This window comes from Drechmeria coniospora, chromosome 03, assembly GCF_001625195.1.
Source record: "Drechmeria coniospora strain ARSEF 6962 chromosome 03, whole genome shotgun sequence".
Classification (NCBI taxonomy): Eukaryota; Fungi; Ascomycota; class Sordariomycetes; order Hypocreales; family Ophiocordycipitaceae; genus Drechmeria; species Drechmeria coniospora.
Window position 1 is genome coordinate 8,529,292 of NC_054391.1, and position 16,236 is coordinate 8,545,527.

Sequence of the window (16,236 nt, forward strand, 5' to 3'; positions counted from 1 at the left end):
TGGCTTGTGCATGCATTGCATCATGCATCCTGTCCAGCAGCCTGCGCCCCTACAAGTACCCCCCGCCTTCGGGAATGACGCGTACACATGCTTGTTGCAAAATAAAACCCTAAAAAAAGTACCTACAAATCTGGTCTAGGTAAGTCCACGTGTCGCGAATTGCTCATGGACGGCAGGCAGTCCCTTCATTACGGGATGCGCTCTTGATTCTCTGCTGGTTCGAGCATGCGTCAACTAGTACTCGGAAGTCCGAGCATGCGCCGACGATGAATACAGCGTGTGCTGTCCGAACAAGAACAGACAGCTTGGCAAGGCAGCTAGCCAGACTTTAAACGGCCGGCCCTCATGGTGGGGCGCCTCGCCTTCAGCGCCTGAACCTCGCAGCGTTTCCAAGCCGAGCCAAGCCACCTCGGCCAGGGGGCCCCGACTATGTAGCTTTGCAGCTTAGTTTCGTCAACTGCGCCGCCTCACATCGTCTTTGCCGCCGTCACTGCCTCTCGCCGTGTCTCAAGGCTCCAACGCGAGGTCTTACTTAAGCATACGCTCGAGCTCGTACCCGTAAGCCATCTCCGATCATCTCGGAGTTTTTTTTTTCTCTTTCCGCACGTATATCCTGGCCCATCCTCCTCGCACTGCCTTGCGCCGGCTGCGAGTAACGTATATCATCCATTCGATCTGGGCCTCAGGCAGGACTGTCATGATTCATTAGTTCCTGCCTCTGTCGAAAGCCCAAACTCGGTAGGACCACGACCGGTACGGTACAGTTTCTCCGTTCTCCGTACTGGGGTTCTTCCATCCCCCCACGCCTCCCACCTCGAGGCCAACAACCAGCGTATCACTCTACGCATTCACTTCGTCTCCCCTTGCCGCCATCACCGTCTCCGGCCTTCATGACACCGTCGACCACGTGCCACATCCCTTGGATACGCTGAGAACCGAGAATAGTCCAGACGGAAGGCCAGACGCCGGCACCGATTCCCGCCGCCTGCTTCACACGTCCACCTCCCTCCCACTCCAACTCGCACCATCACCACCACCACCACCACCACTCCTCCACCTACTCTTCCAACTACTCGTACTCCTACTACTACCACGACGACGACCATTACCACTGCTCCTCCGGTTTCGGGGGTCCTTCTCCCTCTTACTTCGCCCGTCGTGGCGGCTCTTCCTTCACGCCAATCTACGTAACGAATGTCAAGCTATCAAAAAATGGCATACCCAGGCGACACGCAGAGTCAGCGTTTTTCAATGCGGCTCGTTGCTTCCTACGCCCTTGACTGGATCATCCTCGTCGTCATCGTCGTCGTCGGGGGCTTCCTCGGTCGAATTACGCCCAACAAGCGCCCCTTCTCGCTCGACGACCCCAACATCTCGTTCGTCGCCCCCGTCTCCTCCCCCGTCGTCTCCCCCTCCACCTACCCGCCCGGATGCCCCTCGCAAAGCACGAGGAGAGCGAGCTAACGAAATCTGCTCTTCAGCTTCCCCTTCACTGAAAACCAGACGGTCCCGACCTGGCTCCTCGTCATCCTATGCGGGCTCGTCCCCGCCGTTCTCATCATCATCATCTGCATCCTCCTCGTCCCCGGCGGTACCGTGCCCAAAAACACCCCCGGCTCCCTCGTCTGGAAGCGAAAGCTGTGGGAGCTGCATGTCGGCCTGCTCGGTCTGCTCATGGCCGTCGGCTCCTCCTTCTTCTTCATCTCCGGCATGAAGAACATGTGCGGCAAGCCTCGGCCCGACCTGCTCTCCCGCTGCCAACCCGACATTGCCAACGCTTCGAGCTACCAAGTCGGCGGCTTCAGGGGCGAGTCGAACGCCTCCTTGCTCTACTCGGGCGACATCTGCACCCAGACGGACAAGTACAAGCTCGACGACGGCTTCCGCAGCTACCCCAGCGGCCACGCCGCCGCCTCGGCCGCCGGCCTCATCTACCTCTCGCTCTTCCTCGCCAGCAAGTTCTCCGTGACGGTTCCCTTTGTCGTCCCCGGTCCGACCGACGCCTCGGCCCACGCCGCCTTCCCCTCGCGCATGCGCGGTGCCGTCGGTCCCGTTAGCGATCCCTACGAGCGCGTCAGGGACGGCACGGACTATTCGACGCCCCTGAAGGCGGGTCCCGCCAACCGCAACGCCCGCTACAACACCAAGATCCAGTCCTTGCGTCGCCAGGCTGCCGCTCCACCCGTCTACCTCCTCGCCATCACCCTCGTCCCCTTCTGCCTCGCCATCTTCATCTCCGCCTCCCGCTGGTTCGACTTCCGCCACCACGGCTTCGACATCCTCTTTGGCTTCATCATCGGCACCGTCACCGCCATCTACAGCTTTCGCTACTACCACCTGCCCATCATGACCGGCGCCGGCTGGGCCTGGGGTCCTCGCAGCGACGACAGGGCATTCTGGGCCGGCGTCGGCCGTCTGGGCTACGTCGGCAGCAAGGAGGAGTTCGATGCGCGCGTCGATGCCGAAGCCGTCGGTCGGCCTGATCTGGGCGAGTCCGGGGACGTCGACCCCTATCTGTCTCAAGACCACGCGTCGAGCATGAACTACCGAAGCGGCCCGCACGCCTCTTCCTCGGTCGCCGGCACTCCCTCCCAGCGCCCGTCCTTTCAGGATGTCGAGCTTGCCAGGCTGGACCAACCACGGCGGCCCGTGGCCGCGCTGGGTCAGCCGATGCCTACCGGGTAGCTCTCGCGACCACGGCACGAACACTCACCCCCTCTCGTGATCTAAGCGCAAACTACCCCTCATTTTATTTTTGTCCTCCTTTGCTTGGATGTGACAGTGCACACTCGTCTCGGTGTAGGGTTCATGGGTGGAAATCTGTGCATATCTTGCTTGTCGATTTGAACGGAAGAAAGAAGGGTGAGAGCAACGAATAGGATACCAGGATTAGGTTGGATAATGCACAGGATACATACTATTGGTCATGGCACCGTTGTGGGCGACGCAATGAATGTCTCTGCGGCGACGAGAGGTGATGAGAATCAATACAGTAGTCGGCTCCATGGTAGATGACTTGAGCCCGAGGTGCCCCTGCTGTTGCGAGCAATCACGTCTTGGCACCCGCCCATCCCATCACGAGGGCTCGGTCGTCTACCCGATTCAGATGCTCTTGCATTCCGTTCCATTCCATTCCATTCATTTCAGGTCATTCTTGCCACAACGCCATCCAACCTCGGAGAACCTCGCATTTTGTACCCATCCATGAGCGGTATAGACAAAATGGCCAGCCAGGAGAGCGAGCCAGACGTAGAAGTAGCGGCTTCGGGCAGCAGGGCGTCACGGCCACTAGTTGCCGACGGGGACAACTGCCTGGCCCTCGACGCCCTCAAACTCGACGTCCTCCTCGTCTTCCTCCTCGTCTTCTTCCTCCTCGCCGACACCATTCTCCTCGCGGAAGCCCGTCTCGACACCCAGCTTGCGGAGCCGCCTGCGCATCTCGTCGCGCTTCGCGCTCTGCCAACGCACCAGGGTGGCGGCCGCGTGGACCTTGAAGCCGTAGACGCGCGGAATGTAGCGCTCCACGCTCTTGGGGGGGATGAGGGTCGGGTAGACCTGGAAGAGGATGTTGTGGAACGAGGTGCCAAAGTAGGCACCATCAATGGAGGCGTGCCGCGACGACTTTGGGTTGTACATGTCCTCGCAGCGCGCGCAGTAGAGCTTGGCCGCCTTCAGGTTCGGCACATCGGAGAGACCCATGGGAAGGAGGGGATGTGACCGGCAGTCGACACGAGGGCATTTGCCAAACTCGGCTTTCTTGTACTTGTCAAGCTGTTGAAGGTTGTTAGCGAGCGCCGCAAGATGATGTGATGGCAAAAAAGGAAGGGGACGTGCCATCTTGGTCAAACCCCGGGTGGTGACGATGTAGCGGGCGTGCACGAGGCCGTACAGATGCCGCGCCGACTTCTCGATGGTCTCGCGCATCTCATCGTCGCAGTCGAGGTCGAACACGTCCGTGACGAGGTCTAGAGCATACTGGTAATACTGTACCTCCGTGTTCAAGCCCGTCAAGTTGAACCGGTCCGTCAGGTAGTCCTCGTCGATTTCGCAAAAGTACTCGTTGCCCCTCGACGAGATGAACTGCAGTCCGCCTCCGGCGTCAGCGTCCACGGCTCATCCTCCATTGCCCACGTCCACGGCTAGCCTCCAAGTTCCCCGGATGGACCTCGCCCAGGGCATGCCCATCAAGGGCAGGGGGCATTGCTGCTTCTGTCGGCCAAATGCACGGGTTGAGGAGAACTCACCCAGTCTCGCCAATAGCTCGTGTAGTCGCTGTCCGACTCGCTGACGTAGTCCTCCATCGTGGCGCGCAGAGTTTTATGCCGGCCTAGAATCTGCAGCTGCGAGAGCTCATGGTCGAGGGGCTGCTGAAGGTGGGAAAGTTGCTGTTCCTGACCGAGTTGTGGATGGATTGGTTGGTGTCGAGTTGTCGTCAGTCGGTCCCTACCTCGAGAAGTCCATAATACTGTGTGGCTGAGGTGGGATGAATGTGGCCCCGGTGGCGCAGAACGGAGTAACGTGACTGACTTACTACCGGCGCCTCTGGCGCCTATCAGAAGTACTTAAACTGCCGCGCGAGACGCACGATAACCGTCTCTGCTCTCTTGCCAGCATCAACAAAATAATTACTACACGGACGTGTACGGAGTATGTACAGTATTCTTCGTATACCTCATCGACGGTGGATGTATATAGTAGACGTGTGGAACCAACTGTCGTAGCATCATACAATCACCGACTCATACTCCTATGGTGGACATCGGCATCTACCCAACGGACTCGCTAGGTATTTGGACGACAATAGACACTGGAGGTACGGAGTAGACGAAGACATCTAGCAACTACTGTACGTCCTGGTTGGTACATCCGCGCTCTACCTGTTCGAACCCCCTAGTTTTGTATCGATCGTACACATGCGCCTGCCTACATCTGCTTGCCGTTTCATATTCCTTCCCGTGCCCGCTGGTTGATGAGCCCACGCCAGCTGCTGTCACTCAACCGCTTCGACATTCGACGGGCTGGCGTTTGATGCTGCGCTTGATGCGTCGCTCGCTGACGGAAAATCGGACTCGATCGTTCGCTCCTCCGCACCGTTCCTCCCATGGCCGTTGGCAACCGTCGGCGGCGGGGTTTCCGTCTCCAGCCGGCTCCCCAAGCCCTCGCGTTCCCGGCTCAGTTCCACATTGACCAGTTGCATGGCTTCTCTCAGAATTTCGCCCGTATCGTCCAAGGCGGCGAGGAATCGCGCAAGCTCCTTGCACAGCTCCCAGTCACCCTCCTGCATCGCTCGTGACAACACTCGGACCGACTGGTCGCTCGACGACTCCAATTCCTCCATCGTGTGCAGGATGATGAGGTAGCCGCCCGCCGTCTTCAGCGAACCTCGTTGCAACGATTCCTCAAAGAGCTCTTGCGCCGGCGGCAGATAGGCAAAGAGCGCCTGCCAGTGCCGTACATCCGTCTTGCGCGTGCACTGCAGCACGACGTCGAGGTAGTCCTTGGAGGATGAGATGAGCGACAGCACGCGCGGCAGGACGGCATCCTCCGGCTTGGGCGAAGTCTCGGCTTCCTCGTCCAGGGCCTTGTGCAGGAGGATTTCGAGACCGTGGGAGAAGTATTCGAGCTCCTCATACTGCCCCGACACGCTCACCGCTTCCTCGGTGCGGTTTTGACGCAGATAGAAGTGCAGCACGTCGGGGAACACAAGATGCGTCTGCGTTCGTTAGCATTCGTCGGGCGTCGCGACGTTGGTTGCACGAGGACACACGTACCCTGATGGCAAAGTGAAAAAAGGAAAAGCCAACGTCTCGTCGCTGCACCAGATCCGACTCCACCCCGAGTATGAGACCCTTCTCCAGCAGGATGGACAGCGGGTAAAAGTCCACGGGGACCGAAACCGGCATCGGCAGCTCCCTCACGCTGTCGCCGGATGCCGCATCGAGCACCTCGGTTACGCTGGCCCAGGCCTTGACTTCCATGCCGTCAAAGACCCATAGCGAGTCCCGCAACGTGTCTCGCAACGCCGGCGGTCCACGTCGTCGCGCGCCGTCGTCCAGCCGTCGGTAGTCGTTGAGCAGCAACTGGTCTCTCATGCACGCATGATACTCGACATTCTGCGCAATGATGCGCATGTCGTACTTCAGCTGGCCCGCCTGGTTGCACGACGGGCTCAGCAACACCAGCTTTCCGTCGACGAGAAAGAAGACGGACGCGACGGCCACGTCCTGCGAAGGATCCCCCTCCACCAGCTGGCTCTCGGGCAGGATCCAGCTGAGGCCACGGACTCGGGCGGGCGAGCGCACGATTCCGTGGAACGCGATCTGACCCACCTGGACGAGCCGTACGGAGTCGGCCCAGGGCGTGAAGATGAAGTGGTACAGCAGGTTCTCGTGCGTGTATACGAGCAGAGAGTCGTCGCCGGATGTGGTGATGAGCACCACGGGGGCTGGGATCTGGTGTCGGTACGTGATCGCGTCGGGGTCCAGCGGGGCGTCGCGTGAGTAGAGTCGGATCTGGAACGACCTGTTGCTCTCCACGGCGGCGACCAGAATGTGCTGGTACCAGCACATGCCACCTCTGACTTGGAACTCGTTCTCCGTCGCCTCGTTGGCAAACGTCTTCCAGCGGCCGCTGTTGACGCTGTAGTGGGCCAGCCCGCGGCTGCCGGCGACGGCGACGTATCGACCGTCAGGAGAGATGACCGCCTGGCGAATGGGCCACTGGTTCAGCAGGTAGGTCGACGGCACCTTGGCCGTGTGCCACAGGAACGGCTCGGCGGAAATGCTCGTCAGGTCCGGCAAATCGTAGCCCCTGTACACCATGACAGCCGTCGGCGTCTGCAGGACGGTACGGAAGACGTTTGCCTCGTTGTAGCAACCGGTGACGGCGCTCTTGGCCATCTCGAGACTCCACACAGCCTCGTGCGATGGTCCGATCAGGAGAACCTCGGAGCCTCCTCCGATCCACGAGGCTCCCCTGACACCATGGAGCCACTGCTCGCCGTTGCCGCTCGAGATGATCTCGTCGGCACCGAAGCTGTGGCTGCCGAGCTTGCCAAACATGCTCCAGGTAGCCCATCCCTTTTCGAATCCGGCAAAGAGGCTGTAGCCGTCCGGGGAGTAGCTCAGCGACGTGAAGGCTCCCGTGGCCGACATCGAGGCGGGCACCTTTTGGGTGTGAGAATGGGCAATGTTTCCGGCGTAGTCCCGGACCGAGTAGACCTTGATGGTGCCGTCGGCGCAGCCGACGGCGATGAGGGAGAACCGAGCGTTGATGACGCCCATGACCGCATGGTTTCCGGCGCTGGAGGGAACGTGGAAACAGTGGCCTTTGAAGAGTCGCTTCGATTCGGCCTCGTCGGTGCCGTCGTCGTCGGTGCGGGATTTCAGCCGCTGCACGGCGTACGCTCGACCATCGCTCATGATCCAGGTGGCAAGGTTCATCGGCCGATCATGCGTCATCTCCACGATGGAGACGTGTCTTTCCACCCAGCCCATGCGGCTCAGAATCTCCGTCCTCGTTTGATGTCCCGTTTTGTCGGGTGTCCAGCGGATGCATTGCACAGCGGCCGGCTTTCTGGTGGCGACGACAAGCTCGTCGTCCAGCGCCAAGGCGCTCTCGATGCCCGCGTCAACCTTGATGACCATGCGAAAGCGGACGCTGACGTCTCGAACGCCTAGCCCTTCGCCGGGGCCCCAGAGGATCTGGTCGGGCCGCAGTCCGGATTGGCCACCGCTGAGGCTCTGCTTTCGCCGCCGCACATTGTGGTAGTCGGGAAAGTGTGGTTTGTAGACGCAGGATTCGCCATCGGTAGCAATCGAGTACGTGATGAGGTAGCCGAGGTCCGTTCGAACAACGACAATGGCCGCGTCCGGGCGCAGCAGCAAGTCGACGTTTTGCCCATATAGCTGAAGGGACGATTCGGACCGCACGACGACGGCAAGGATGACGGTCGGCTACACCAGTTAGCAAGAATGGCTCGAATGGGAACGGCCGTAGAGTGGGCGGCACCTTTGCCTGCCAGATGGTGATGGATGTGGCGGTGATGGACGCCAGCAGGTGGCCAGCACGAGCAGCGCGCAAGGCGATGATGGGATCCTTGAAAGGGATCCTGCTCGGTTCCGAGGTCTGCGATTCGGATCTGATGCGATGGGCAAGGAATTCGTCGAGGTCGACAGGCAGGATCGAGGGTGTTATGGGGGTCGTCGGCGTTGTGAGGGGTAGTTGATCAGCATCATCGTAAGCGGCTGATGCGAGCGGCAGCGCCGGGTCCGAGTCCGAAGCGCTTGAGAGGCCATCGTTGGAGACGAAGAGGTTCAGGTTCGGAGCTCGACTGCTGCTGGTGGCGTAGATTCGCGGAGTTCCGATGGGCCAATACATGGCGAGGGGGGGCTGCTCATGAGTCGACCTTGGAACGGCGCTTTGAGAGTGGATGCCTGAGAGGGGTCGCTTCAGTCATCTCCATGGACAGCCCAGGGATTCAAGGCTTCGAGCGGCATTGACGCAGAATCATGTGTGGTTATCGGAATGGCTGTGAGAAAGCAGGTGGTCGGGACAGAGTCTTGAGTCCAGGAAGACAACACTGCAGCTCCGTACGGTTACGAACATTGTATACGGAGTAGGTACTTGGTAACGTGCCTAAGCCTGGCTGCTACATCATTATTACTGCCTCGCACGTAAGTACTGTAGGTACCTGCACTGCACGGAGCGCGGTAGGTACAAGTACTTGTACTTAAGTAAGTAGGTGTACTCCATACGCAGTGCATGTAAGCACATGTAAATATACTTACTCTGTACAAGCGCTGAGGACGACTAGTGCAGCTCAGTACAAATGCATGCACAACTCTCCGTACTCGGTACTCGGAGTAATAATAATACTTCGTACGGAGTAAGTACTTGAGTATTGGTATTGGTGAATCACAGATGGCTGAAGGCGGTCTGCTTATGTAATCAATCTGCCTCGGCGTACAATTGTATCTCTCGATGCCAGCCAGTTCCATCATCACCGGTGATTGAGGCTAGCAGTTAGGATGCTCGTGCCCAAGCAGGGCAAATATCGATTTCTGGGAAGGCATCCTGAATGTGGCTCCTGCGCAGGCCAACACGGAGTACGGCTAATAGTACATGTAATAGGCGCCTTCATTACGCATATGAGTACAACCACAAGCAAGTGGTGGTGGCCCCAATAAAACACAAGCAGCACTCATCTGTACCTGTCTGTCAGCCACTGTGCTTGAACCCCCTGTTGGATAGAAAACATCTGTGATAAGGAAAGGCCACAGGAGTGTGGGTTGTTTTGGTTACTTTGGTGGCCATGAAAGAAATACTCGCCGTTGGGCCAAGTTCTGTTTTGAACCATTTCGAGACATCGGAATCTTCAATTTGGCATCTACATAGCACCACTTCCGTGGGTGGATAGATTATTCTTGTACAAGTACTTAGATATCAATCGTAATTGCCGTTGAATCCCACAGTAGGAACTACTTGTACAGGTAGGCATGTATCTAAAGTACTATTGGGCGCATTTACGCCGTGCGACCCAGTTACGAAATTCGCCATCAACGACTTGGTGGGTGCTAGCGGTAGGTAAGTATTCTTGCATGAATCATCTGCATACTTGCTCGTACTACCAGTACTTGTACTTATGTACTTGTACGTTCTTGCAACGCATGTACAAAGTTAATCAAGGCACCTCCACCTCCATATATTAGTACCCAGCTTCTCACATCAGCGACCTATTCGAGCCATAGTACTACCGTACTTGAATGGGTCGGTGCGGGTGTAGTGGTCCAGACGGGTATGGTTGGACAAACCTGTACCTGGACGTACTGTAATGTACTTAGTATTACTTGTACTGTATTACGGAGAACATGTCGCAAACGTAATTACTGCAAGTTCACCGAGGTACCGATATTTCTGAAGTGCATTGTGTAGTAATGGTGAGTATCCACGAGATGGGTTATGTTTAGTAGGTGACTTGACTTGTAAGTATACATGTACTCATATAATAGTTGACCTGATTTGTGTTTTATTTATATCTATATACTCACACCTAAGTATATATTGCGTTTCGGCATAAATTAATAATAGGGCGAAGTTGATCTTGGGCCTGGTCCAGCGTTGGACCTGGGCCCCCCACCCCCCACGATTTCCACTAATATTGATCAACTTGAACATCCACCGTCCGTACTTACGTACATGTGCACATACTGTACGGAGTACTTAAGTACGGAGTACGGAGTATACTCCAGGTACTTGCAACTAAGTACACTCCAACACGGAGTACTTACCTGTACACTATCCGTAGTTGTACTCCTCCGTACAGTACACCTACTTACAAGTATACATGTATTTGAACTCCGTACAATGAACTTGTATGCCACGACTATGGGAGCGTCCAAACTTACTTATTTGCAGAGTACGGAGTATTACACCAGTCAGGTCAACCGCAGTGAACTTGTACTTACTGGTCAGATGTACTCGGTACCCACCAAATAGTTGTACCTTCATAACAAAAGCAGGTACACTCCGGACATGCCATGCACGGAGCACGAGTACCTACATGCATGTCTGTACTTGCACCAGTACGGAGTATTACTGTAAGTACTCCGTACATGTATGCCTACAGTACATGTTCTTGCACCTACTTACTGTTCATGTACTTACGAGTGGGTAACGCTAAAATACATGCGCGGACACATACCCCGTGCATGCATGTACTGTACATATGATGCCATAAACAATACTAGTGCACTTGCAGTAGAACCACCCTGAGCAGAGAGCGGTGACAATGACGAATGGACCGGTTGCTGCATCGTGAATAAATACTGTTGAAACTGGTCTCTACCTTGATGATTGCTCTCATATCCGAAAGAACAATGGAGAAGGATAGGTTCTGGGGTAATCAGGTAGGCATCTACTTCGATGTTGGTACGATGAGGATAAAACAAACCACAATGAAACGTACAGTTTCGCCGCGAGTGTCGATAGATGGTTGGTCGGTAAGGTAGCAATTAATTAATAATAATACAGTTGCCAATCTACCTTAAGCACGTTCAGCGGTGAACCAAGGTGAGGCGGTGGGCACGAGGCACTACCAACTTAGGCGCGGACGGCCGGCCCCTGGGCTGGTTCATGTGACCTCTGACCTCATCCCTGGGGAAGCTGCTGCCAACCACGGCTAGGGTCGGCCAGAGCGACTCCGGAGTCCGGTGCCGGGGCTCCAGCACCTTCCGAGATACACCTTTGTTCACCTGCGGCCTACGCCGCCCTTTCTTTCCTCCTTCACAGCTTACCTTCTTTCCTCCTTCACAGCTTTCCTTCTTCCCTCCCCCTCCCAGCGCCGCCGCCCTTGATCCAACGTCTCAAAGTCCCAAGTTTCTCCTCGTCTGATGCTGCCGGGCAACGAGGCTCCCTTCACGCCCGCCCTGTAAGTGCACGCAGCACCACGATTCGCCGACAGGCTTCGTGACTCGGCGATTCAAGCTCGACCACCTGGGCGGCATCTCATCCGCCAGCGGTCCAGCACCACCCTGTCGCCATGCTGCACCCCGCCACGCAAGCGGTTCGTCTCCGAACCGCCGCTTCTCAAGCTGCGGTGTTGCACCGGGCGCGGTACTTTCACTGCAACTCGCTCCTGCTCCGCAACCCAGAGGCCCCGCCAGCCGTCGGAGACGCCCGCCATCCCGAGGCCCCAAGAACGTCGGCCATCGATGAGGTTCTTGCGAGGAGAGCCAAGGCCGGAAAGCTGGTGGCGGGCATCGCTGCCGCCTCGGACAGTGACATGTTCAAGGGACCTGTATGCCTGCTCCCGGGCCCCCATCGGTCGCCGTCGCTTCGCTGACTTGGACAAAGCAAACGGGCAAGCCCAAGGCCAAGCGGTGGGATTGTGCGCTTCCTCGACACCCCCAGCTTCACATGCTTGACACTCACATGCAGAGGTAGCACACTTGAGTCACGAGTCGCTTCAACGGAAACCTTGCACTCTCAAGCAGGCGGCGAAGCATCTCAAGAAGCCTGGCCTGATTTCTCTTGGCGGCGGTTTGCCGTCAAGCGTGCTCTTCCCCTTTGCGGACCTGAGCATGAAGATACCCGTAGCTCCCAACTTCTCCGAGGTGGAAACTCTGGAGAAGGGCAAGACGGTGACGATTGGAAAGTACGACGTGCGCGACCGTGACGGCACGTTTGATCTCTCCATCGCTCTCAACTACGGCCAGTCCACCGGCTCCGCCCAGATGATACGCTTCCTGACGGAGCACACGGAAATTGTCTGCAAACCGCCCTACGCCGACTGGCGGGTTTGCCAGACAATCGGCAGCACGGGCGCGCTGGAGCAGGCCTTGCGGATGTTCTGCGACAAGGACCGTCGCGACTCCGTCTTGACGGAGCAGTTCAGCTTCTCGACCGCGCTGGAGACGATGGCGCCGTTGGGCATCAACGTTTTCGGCTGCGCCCTGGATGAGCAGGGACTGATGCCGGAGGCCATGGATCGGCTTCTGACCAGCTGGGACGAAAAGGCCCGGGGCGCCCGGAAACCTCATGTGCTCTACACCGTCCCCTCGGGTCAGAACCCCACGGGTGCGACGCAGGGGGCCGATCGCAGGCGAGCCATCTACCGCGTCTGCCAGAAGCACGACATGTTCATCCTCGAGGACGAGCCCTATTACTTCCTGCAGATGCCGTCCTACACCGGGCGAGATGAGCCAGAGGTGCCGCCACCCAAGGATGTCGAGGAGTTCATGTCGTCCCTGATCCCGTCACTTGTCAGCATGGACGTGGACGGTCGAGTCATGCGCATGGATTCCTTCTCCAAGGTGCTCGTCCCCGGCTCGCGCATGGGTTGGGTCGTGGGGTCGGAACAGATCATCGAGCGCTATCAACGGCACGCCGAGGTGGCCAGCCAGGGCCCCGCAGGTTTCTCGCAGATCATTCTGCACAAACTTCTCGACGAGACGTGGGGTCACGAGGGATATCTGAGGTGGCTCATGAACCTTCGGCAAGAGTACACGAAGAAACGGAACGCGCTGCTCGCCGCCTGCGAGGATCACCTCCCGCGGGACATTGTGAGCTGGAACCCACCAGCCGCTGGCATGTTTGTGAGTCTAGGAAGGGCCCCCTGAGCACCGTCTTCCCGGCACAACGACTGACCACCGCCTCATAGATGTGGCTCAAGGTGGACGCATCCCAACATCCCGAGGCCGGCCGGCGCTCGCTCGAGGAGATTGAGGAGGAAATCTTCAGCTCATGCATCGACGGCGGTGTCCTCGTCGCTCGGGGGTCCTGGTTCCTGGCGGAAAAGGACAAGGCTCTGCCGGGGCTGTACTTCCGCACCACGTACGCCATGGCGACGCCCGAAGCGATGAACGAGGCCATCAAGAGGTTTGGCGACGCTTTGCGGAAGAGTTTCGGCAACCGGTAGAGGCCTCGTGCGCGCAACCTGCACAAGTTCCTCGAGCGGACACCACGGGTTTCTCGTCGGCCACGTAGGCCTGCGGCGTGGACATTTAGTGGTGGAAAAGGGAGAGACTCTTCGGCGGGGCGCGGGGGGGGGGGGGGAAGAGTAAGATTACTGCACTACCTGGACTACGTTGTGCTCAATAAGGGTGGCAAACATGGCGGCAAACATGGCGGCAAACATGGCGTTCGCAGTGGCATCTTTACTGTACATGGCGTCATTTTCCCTCCCAACCTATCTTGACCCGTGGCACGCATTCAAGAAGTCGCGGGCACCTCCGCTCCTAGGCCTTGGGCTCGAACAGCGCAACGTAGACGCCCTGGCCCGGTGAGAGCACAATGTCTGATTTGAGCAGGGGCGTGCCGTGGTCGATGGGGAACATGTGGCTCTCGACGCGGGCGAAGCGTTGGAAGAGGCGGACAAGCACATAGCTCATCTCGGTCAGGGCAAACTGCTGGCCGATACAGATGCGCGGGCCGGCATTGAAGGGAATCCACTCGTGCGGCTTCGGGTGCCAGTGTGCCCAGCGCTCGGGGCTGAAAAGGTCCGGGTGGGCAAAGGATTCGGAGACCGGGGGGTAGAGGTCGGCGCGGCGCTGCATGACAAGAGTCGAGTAGCCGACGGGTGTGTCCTTGAGGACAGCGATGGGCTCCGAGCCGTCCTCGCCGCCGCCGCGGGGAAGAGTCGTGTCCTTCAGGGCGAGACGGACGTTGAAGGGCACGGCCGGGTAGAGTCTCAGGATCTCGTTGAGGGTGGCCTTGAGGTAGGGCATGTTCTTAAGGTGGTCGTACGTCGGCGGGGTGCTGGGACCGACGGTATCGAGTATCTCGTTGCGCAACTTGGCGAGGATGACGGGGTTGCGGCCGAGCTCGTAGAGGGCCCAAGAGAGGGTGCCGGCGGTGGTGTCGCGTCCGGCGAGCAGGATGGCGATGACCTGGTCGCGGATGACGTTGGGGTCGCGGGTGAAGCGGGCTAGCTCGTGAAGAAAGGCGTAGCTCTTGTCCGACCTCGCGAGTTCGTCAGGGGGCAGGCGGAGGGTTCGGTCGATGAAGGTGTGGACGAAGCGGTTGATGGTGCGCAGGCCGGCGCGGAAGGTGAACTTGGGAACGAGCCAGTGCAGCTTGTTGGTGCGGGTGATGATGTTTTGCACGCGCTGGACCTCGTTGAAGGCGTCGGCAAACTCCTGCTTGGGGTTGGTCAGGGATTTGACGTCGGTGCCGAGGAGGAAGTCGGTGGCGACGTCGAGGGTGTAGCGGTAGAAGAGGTCGGAAATCTCGATGACGGCGCCGTCGGCCTTGTTCATGTCGACGACCTGGTCCTCACCCTCGAGGGGCCCGCCGTTGGCGATGGCGCGAAAGAGGGTGCCGATGTGCGACTCGAAGCACTCGAGGTCGGAGACGCGGTCCCTCGTGAACTGGGGCCGTAGGATCTGGCGACTGTCGTGCCACTGGGCGCCGTCGGTGGTGAAGATGCTGTCGCCGAGAAACTCTTGCCACTCGCGGTGGAAGGGCTCGCCCTTGCCGAAGTCTGCGAATTGGGTGGCGAGCATGGCCTTGATGTTTTCGGGATCGGCGGTGAAGACGATGCGCTGGCCGACGACGCGGGACTCGCTCGTCCAGATGCCGGCCTTGGCGAAAAAGACCTCACGCCAGAGCTCGAGGTTCTCCTGACGCATCGTCGCGCGGACGCCGCGGGCCAGGAAGTCGAGGCCTGCCGGATGGATCACGCATCGCTCGTCAGCACTTTCGTCCGACCTCGCCAGGGACGCTCGCTCGCCATGGACGTACCCCATGGCAGATAGGACGTGAGCGTCACGCCGTAGTTTCCCAGCCGTTTGATGCGCCGGTGCTCGTCGAGCCGGCAGGCGGCGGTCCAGAGGAGGAGGCCGACAAAGAGGATGGCCGAGACGGACCTGAGGGAGGCGTGCTCCAGGGCCCCATCGACGAGCCCCATGACGATCAATCACACTTCAGCGGCCAAGGCGGGAACCGTTTGTTCGTCGACAGCTTCGGCACACGAGGATCTTGACGGCTCGGAACGCCAGTCGGCAGCGATGCGGGAGGGTTCGAGGGCGAGGGCGAAGGCGAGGGTGTAACGCCGGAGTGATGCGTGCGCATTGCTTCCACGAACTCGGCAGCCCGCTGAGAGTCTTGTCGATGATGAGCAAGGCGGGGAGCAGGTCAGGGGGGCGGGGAGGCCTGGAGGTCAGGGAGCGGAGATGCGGGCATGAGCTCCGAGGTGGCTTAGCCAGGCTGGGGGAGACGAACTAAGCAACGGCCTAGCTTTAAGCAGGCCTCGAACGAGGCCGATCCATTAGACTTTATCGATGAGACGGAAATTCCATCGAGCTTTTCTCCTCGTACATGACGAACGAATCATTGCTCAGGGAATCGGAAGCTGCCAGCTAGCTGGCTTGCAGAAACGGCACGAAGGTTGGGTGCAAGGTGCAAGGTTATGCAGCCATGCAGCTTAAACGCCTACAAATGCACAGAGCACATGGAGGAGTGCGGAGTGACTGAACTGTAATTACAGTGCTTGTGCTTGTAGCTGCACCTGCTGTAGCTGCTGTAAAAGTATGTGCCGTAATACTCCGTACTGTACTCCGTAGGTGCACAGTATTAATACAGTACAACTATGCATGCGGCAAGCCCGCAAACGCCGTTACGGCCCCACCATGGCCGGCATCGGGGGGGCGCTGGGCGCATTCTGGCCCTCCAGGCGTCATCCGGCCCTCGCCGGCCATCAAGCATCACCCCGCAGCGTGCCTGTGCGTACCGCTACGC

General features: G+C 58.5%; 6 protein-coding genes across 6 annotated transcripts; 3 read left to right on the plus strand and 3 right to left on the minus strand.

Moving 5' to 3' along the window:
- Positions 1-1,212: 1,212 nt before the first annotated feature.
- Positions 1,213-2,685, plus strand: DCS_07961 (PAP2 domain containing protein; the record flags this gene model as incomplete). The annotated part of the gene is made up of 2 exons (XM_040805244.1): positions 1,213-1,376; positions 1,482-2,685. The coding sequence occupies 2 exons, from the start codon at positions 1,213-1,215 to the stop codon at positions 2,683-2,685; spliced, it is 1,368 nt and encodes a 455-aa protein (XP_040655348.1).
- A 603-nt stretch (positions 2,686-3,288) lies between these two features.
- Positions 3,289-4,301, minus strand: DCS_07962 (Ckb-2 casein kinase II subunit beta-2; the record flags this gene model as incomplete). The annotated part of the gene is made up of 2 exons (XM_040805245.1): positions 3,289-4,080; positions 4,245-4,301. The coding sequence occupies 2 exons, from the start codon at positions 4,299-4,301 to the stop codon at positions 3,289-3,291; spliced, it is 849 nt and encodes a 282-aa protein (XP_040655349.1).
- A 689-nt stretch (positions 4,302-4,990) lies between these two features.
- On the minus strand, positions 4,991-8,379 carry DCS_07963 (DUF1339 domain protein; the record flags this gene model as incomplete). The annotated part of the gene is made up of 3 exons (XM_040805246.1): positions 4,991-5,713; positions 5,772-7,955; positions 8,011-8,379. 3 exons carry the CDS (start codon positions 8,377-8,379, stop codon positions 4,991-4,993), a joined length of 3,276 nt encoding a protein of 1,091 aa, XP_040655350.1.
- A 3,160-nt stretch (positions 8,380-11,539) lies between these two features.
- DCS_07964 (uncharacterized protein) lies at positions 11,540-11,842 on the plus strand (the record flags this gene model as incomplete). The annotated part of the gene is made up of 1 exon (XM_040805247.1): positions 11,540-11,842. The coding sequence occupies one exon, from the start codon at positions 11,540-11,542 to the stop codon at positions 11,840-11,842; it is 303 nt and encodes a 100-aa protein (XP_040655351.1).
- A 238-nt stretch (positions 11,843-12,080) lies between these two features.
- On the plus strand, positions 12,081-13,417 carry DCS_07965 (L-kynurenine/alpha-aminoadipate aminotransferase; the record flags this gene model as incomplete). Its single annotated transcript, XM_040805248.1, has 2 exons — positions 12,081-13,094; positions 13,160-13,417. The coding sequence occupies 2 exons, from the start codon at positions 12,081-12,083 to the stop codon at positions 13,415-13,417; spliced, it is 1,272 nt and encodes a 423-aa protein (XP_040655352.1).
- A 319-nt stretch (positions 13,418-13,736) lies between these two features.
- DCS_07966 (cytochrome P450 52A11) lies at positions 13,737-15,406 on the minus strand (the record flags this gene model as incomplete). The annotated part of the gene is made up of 2 exons (XM_040805249.1): positions 13,737-15,163; positions 15,241-15,406. The coding sequence occupies 2 exons, from the start codon at positions 15,404-15,406 to the stop codon at positions 13,737-13,739; spliced, it is 1,593 nt and encodes a 530-aa protein (XP_040655353.1).
- Between the last annotated feature and the right edge of the window lie 830 nt (positions 15,407-16,236).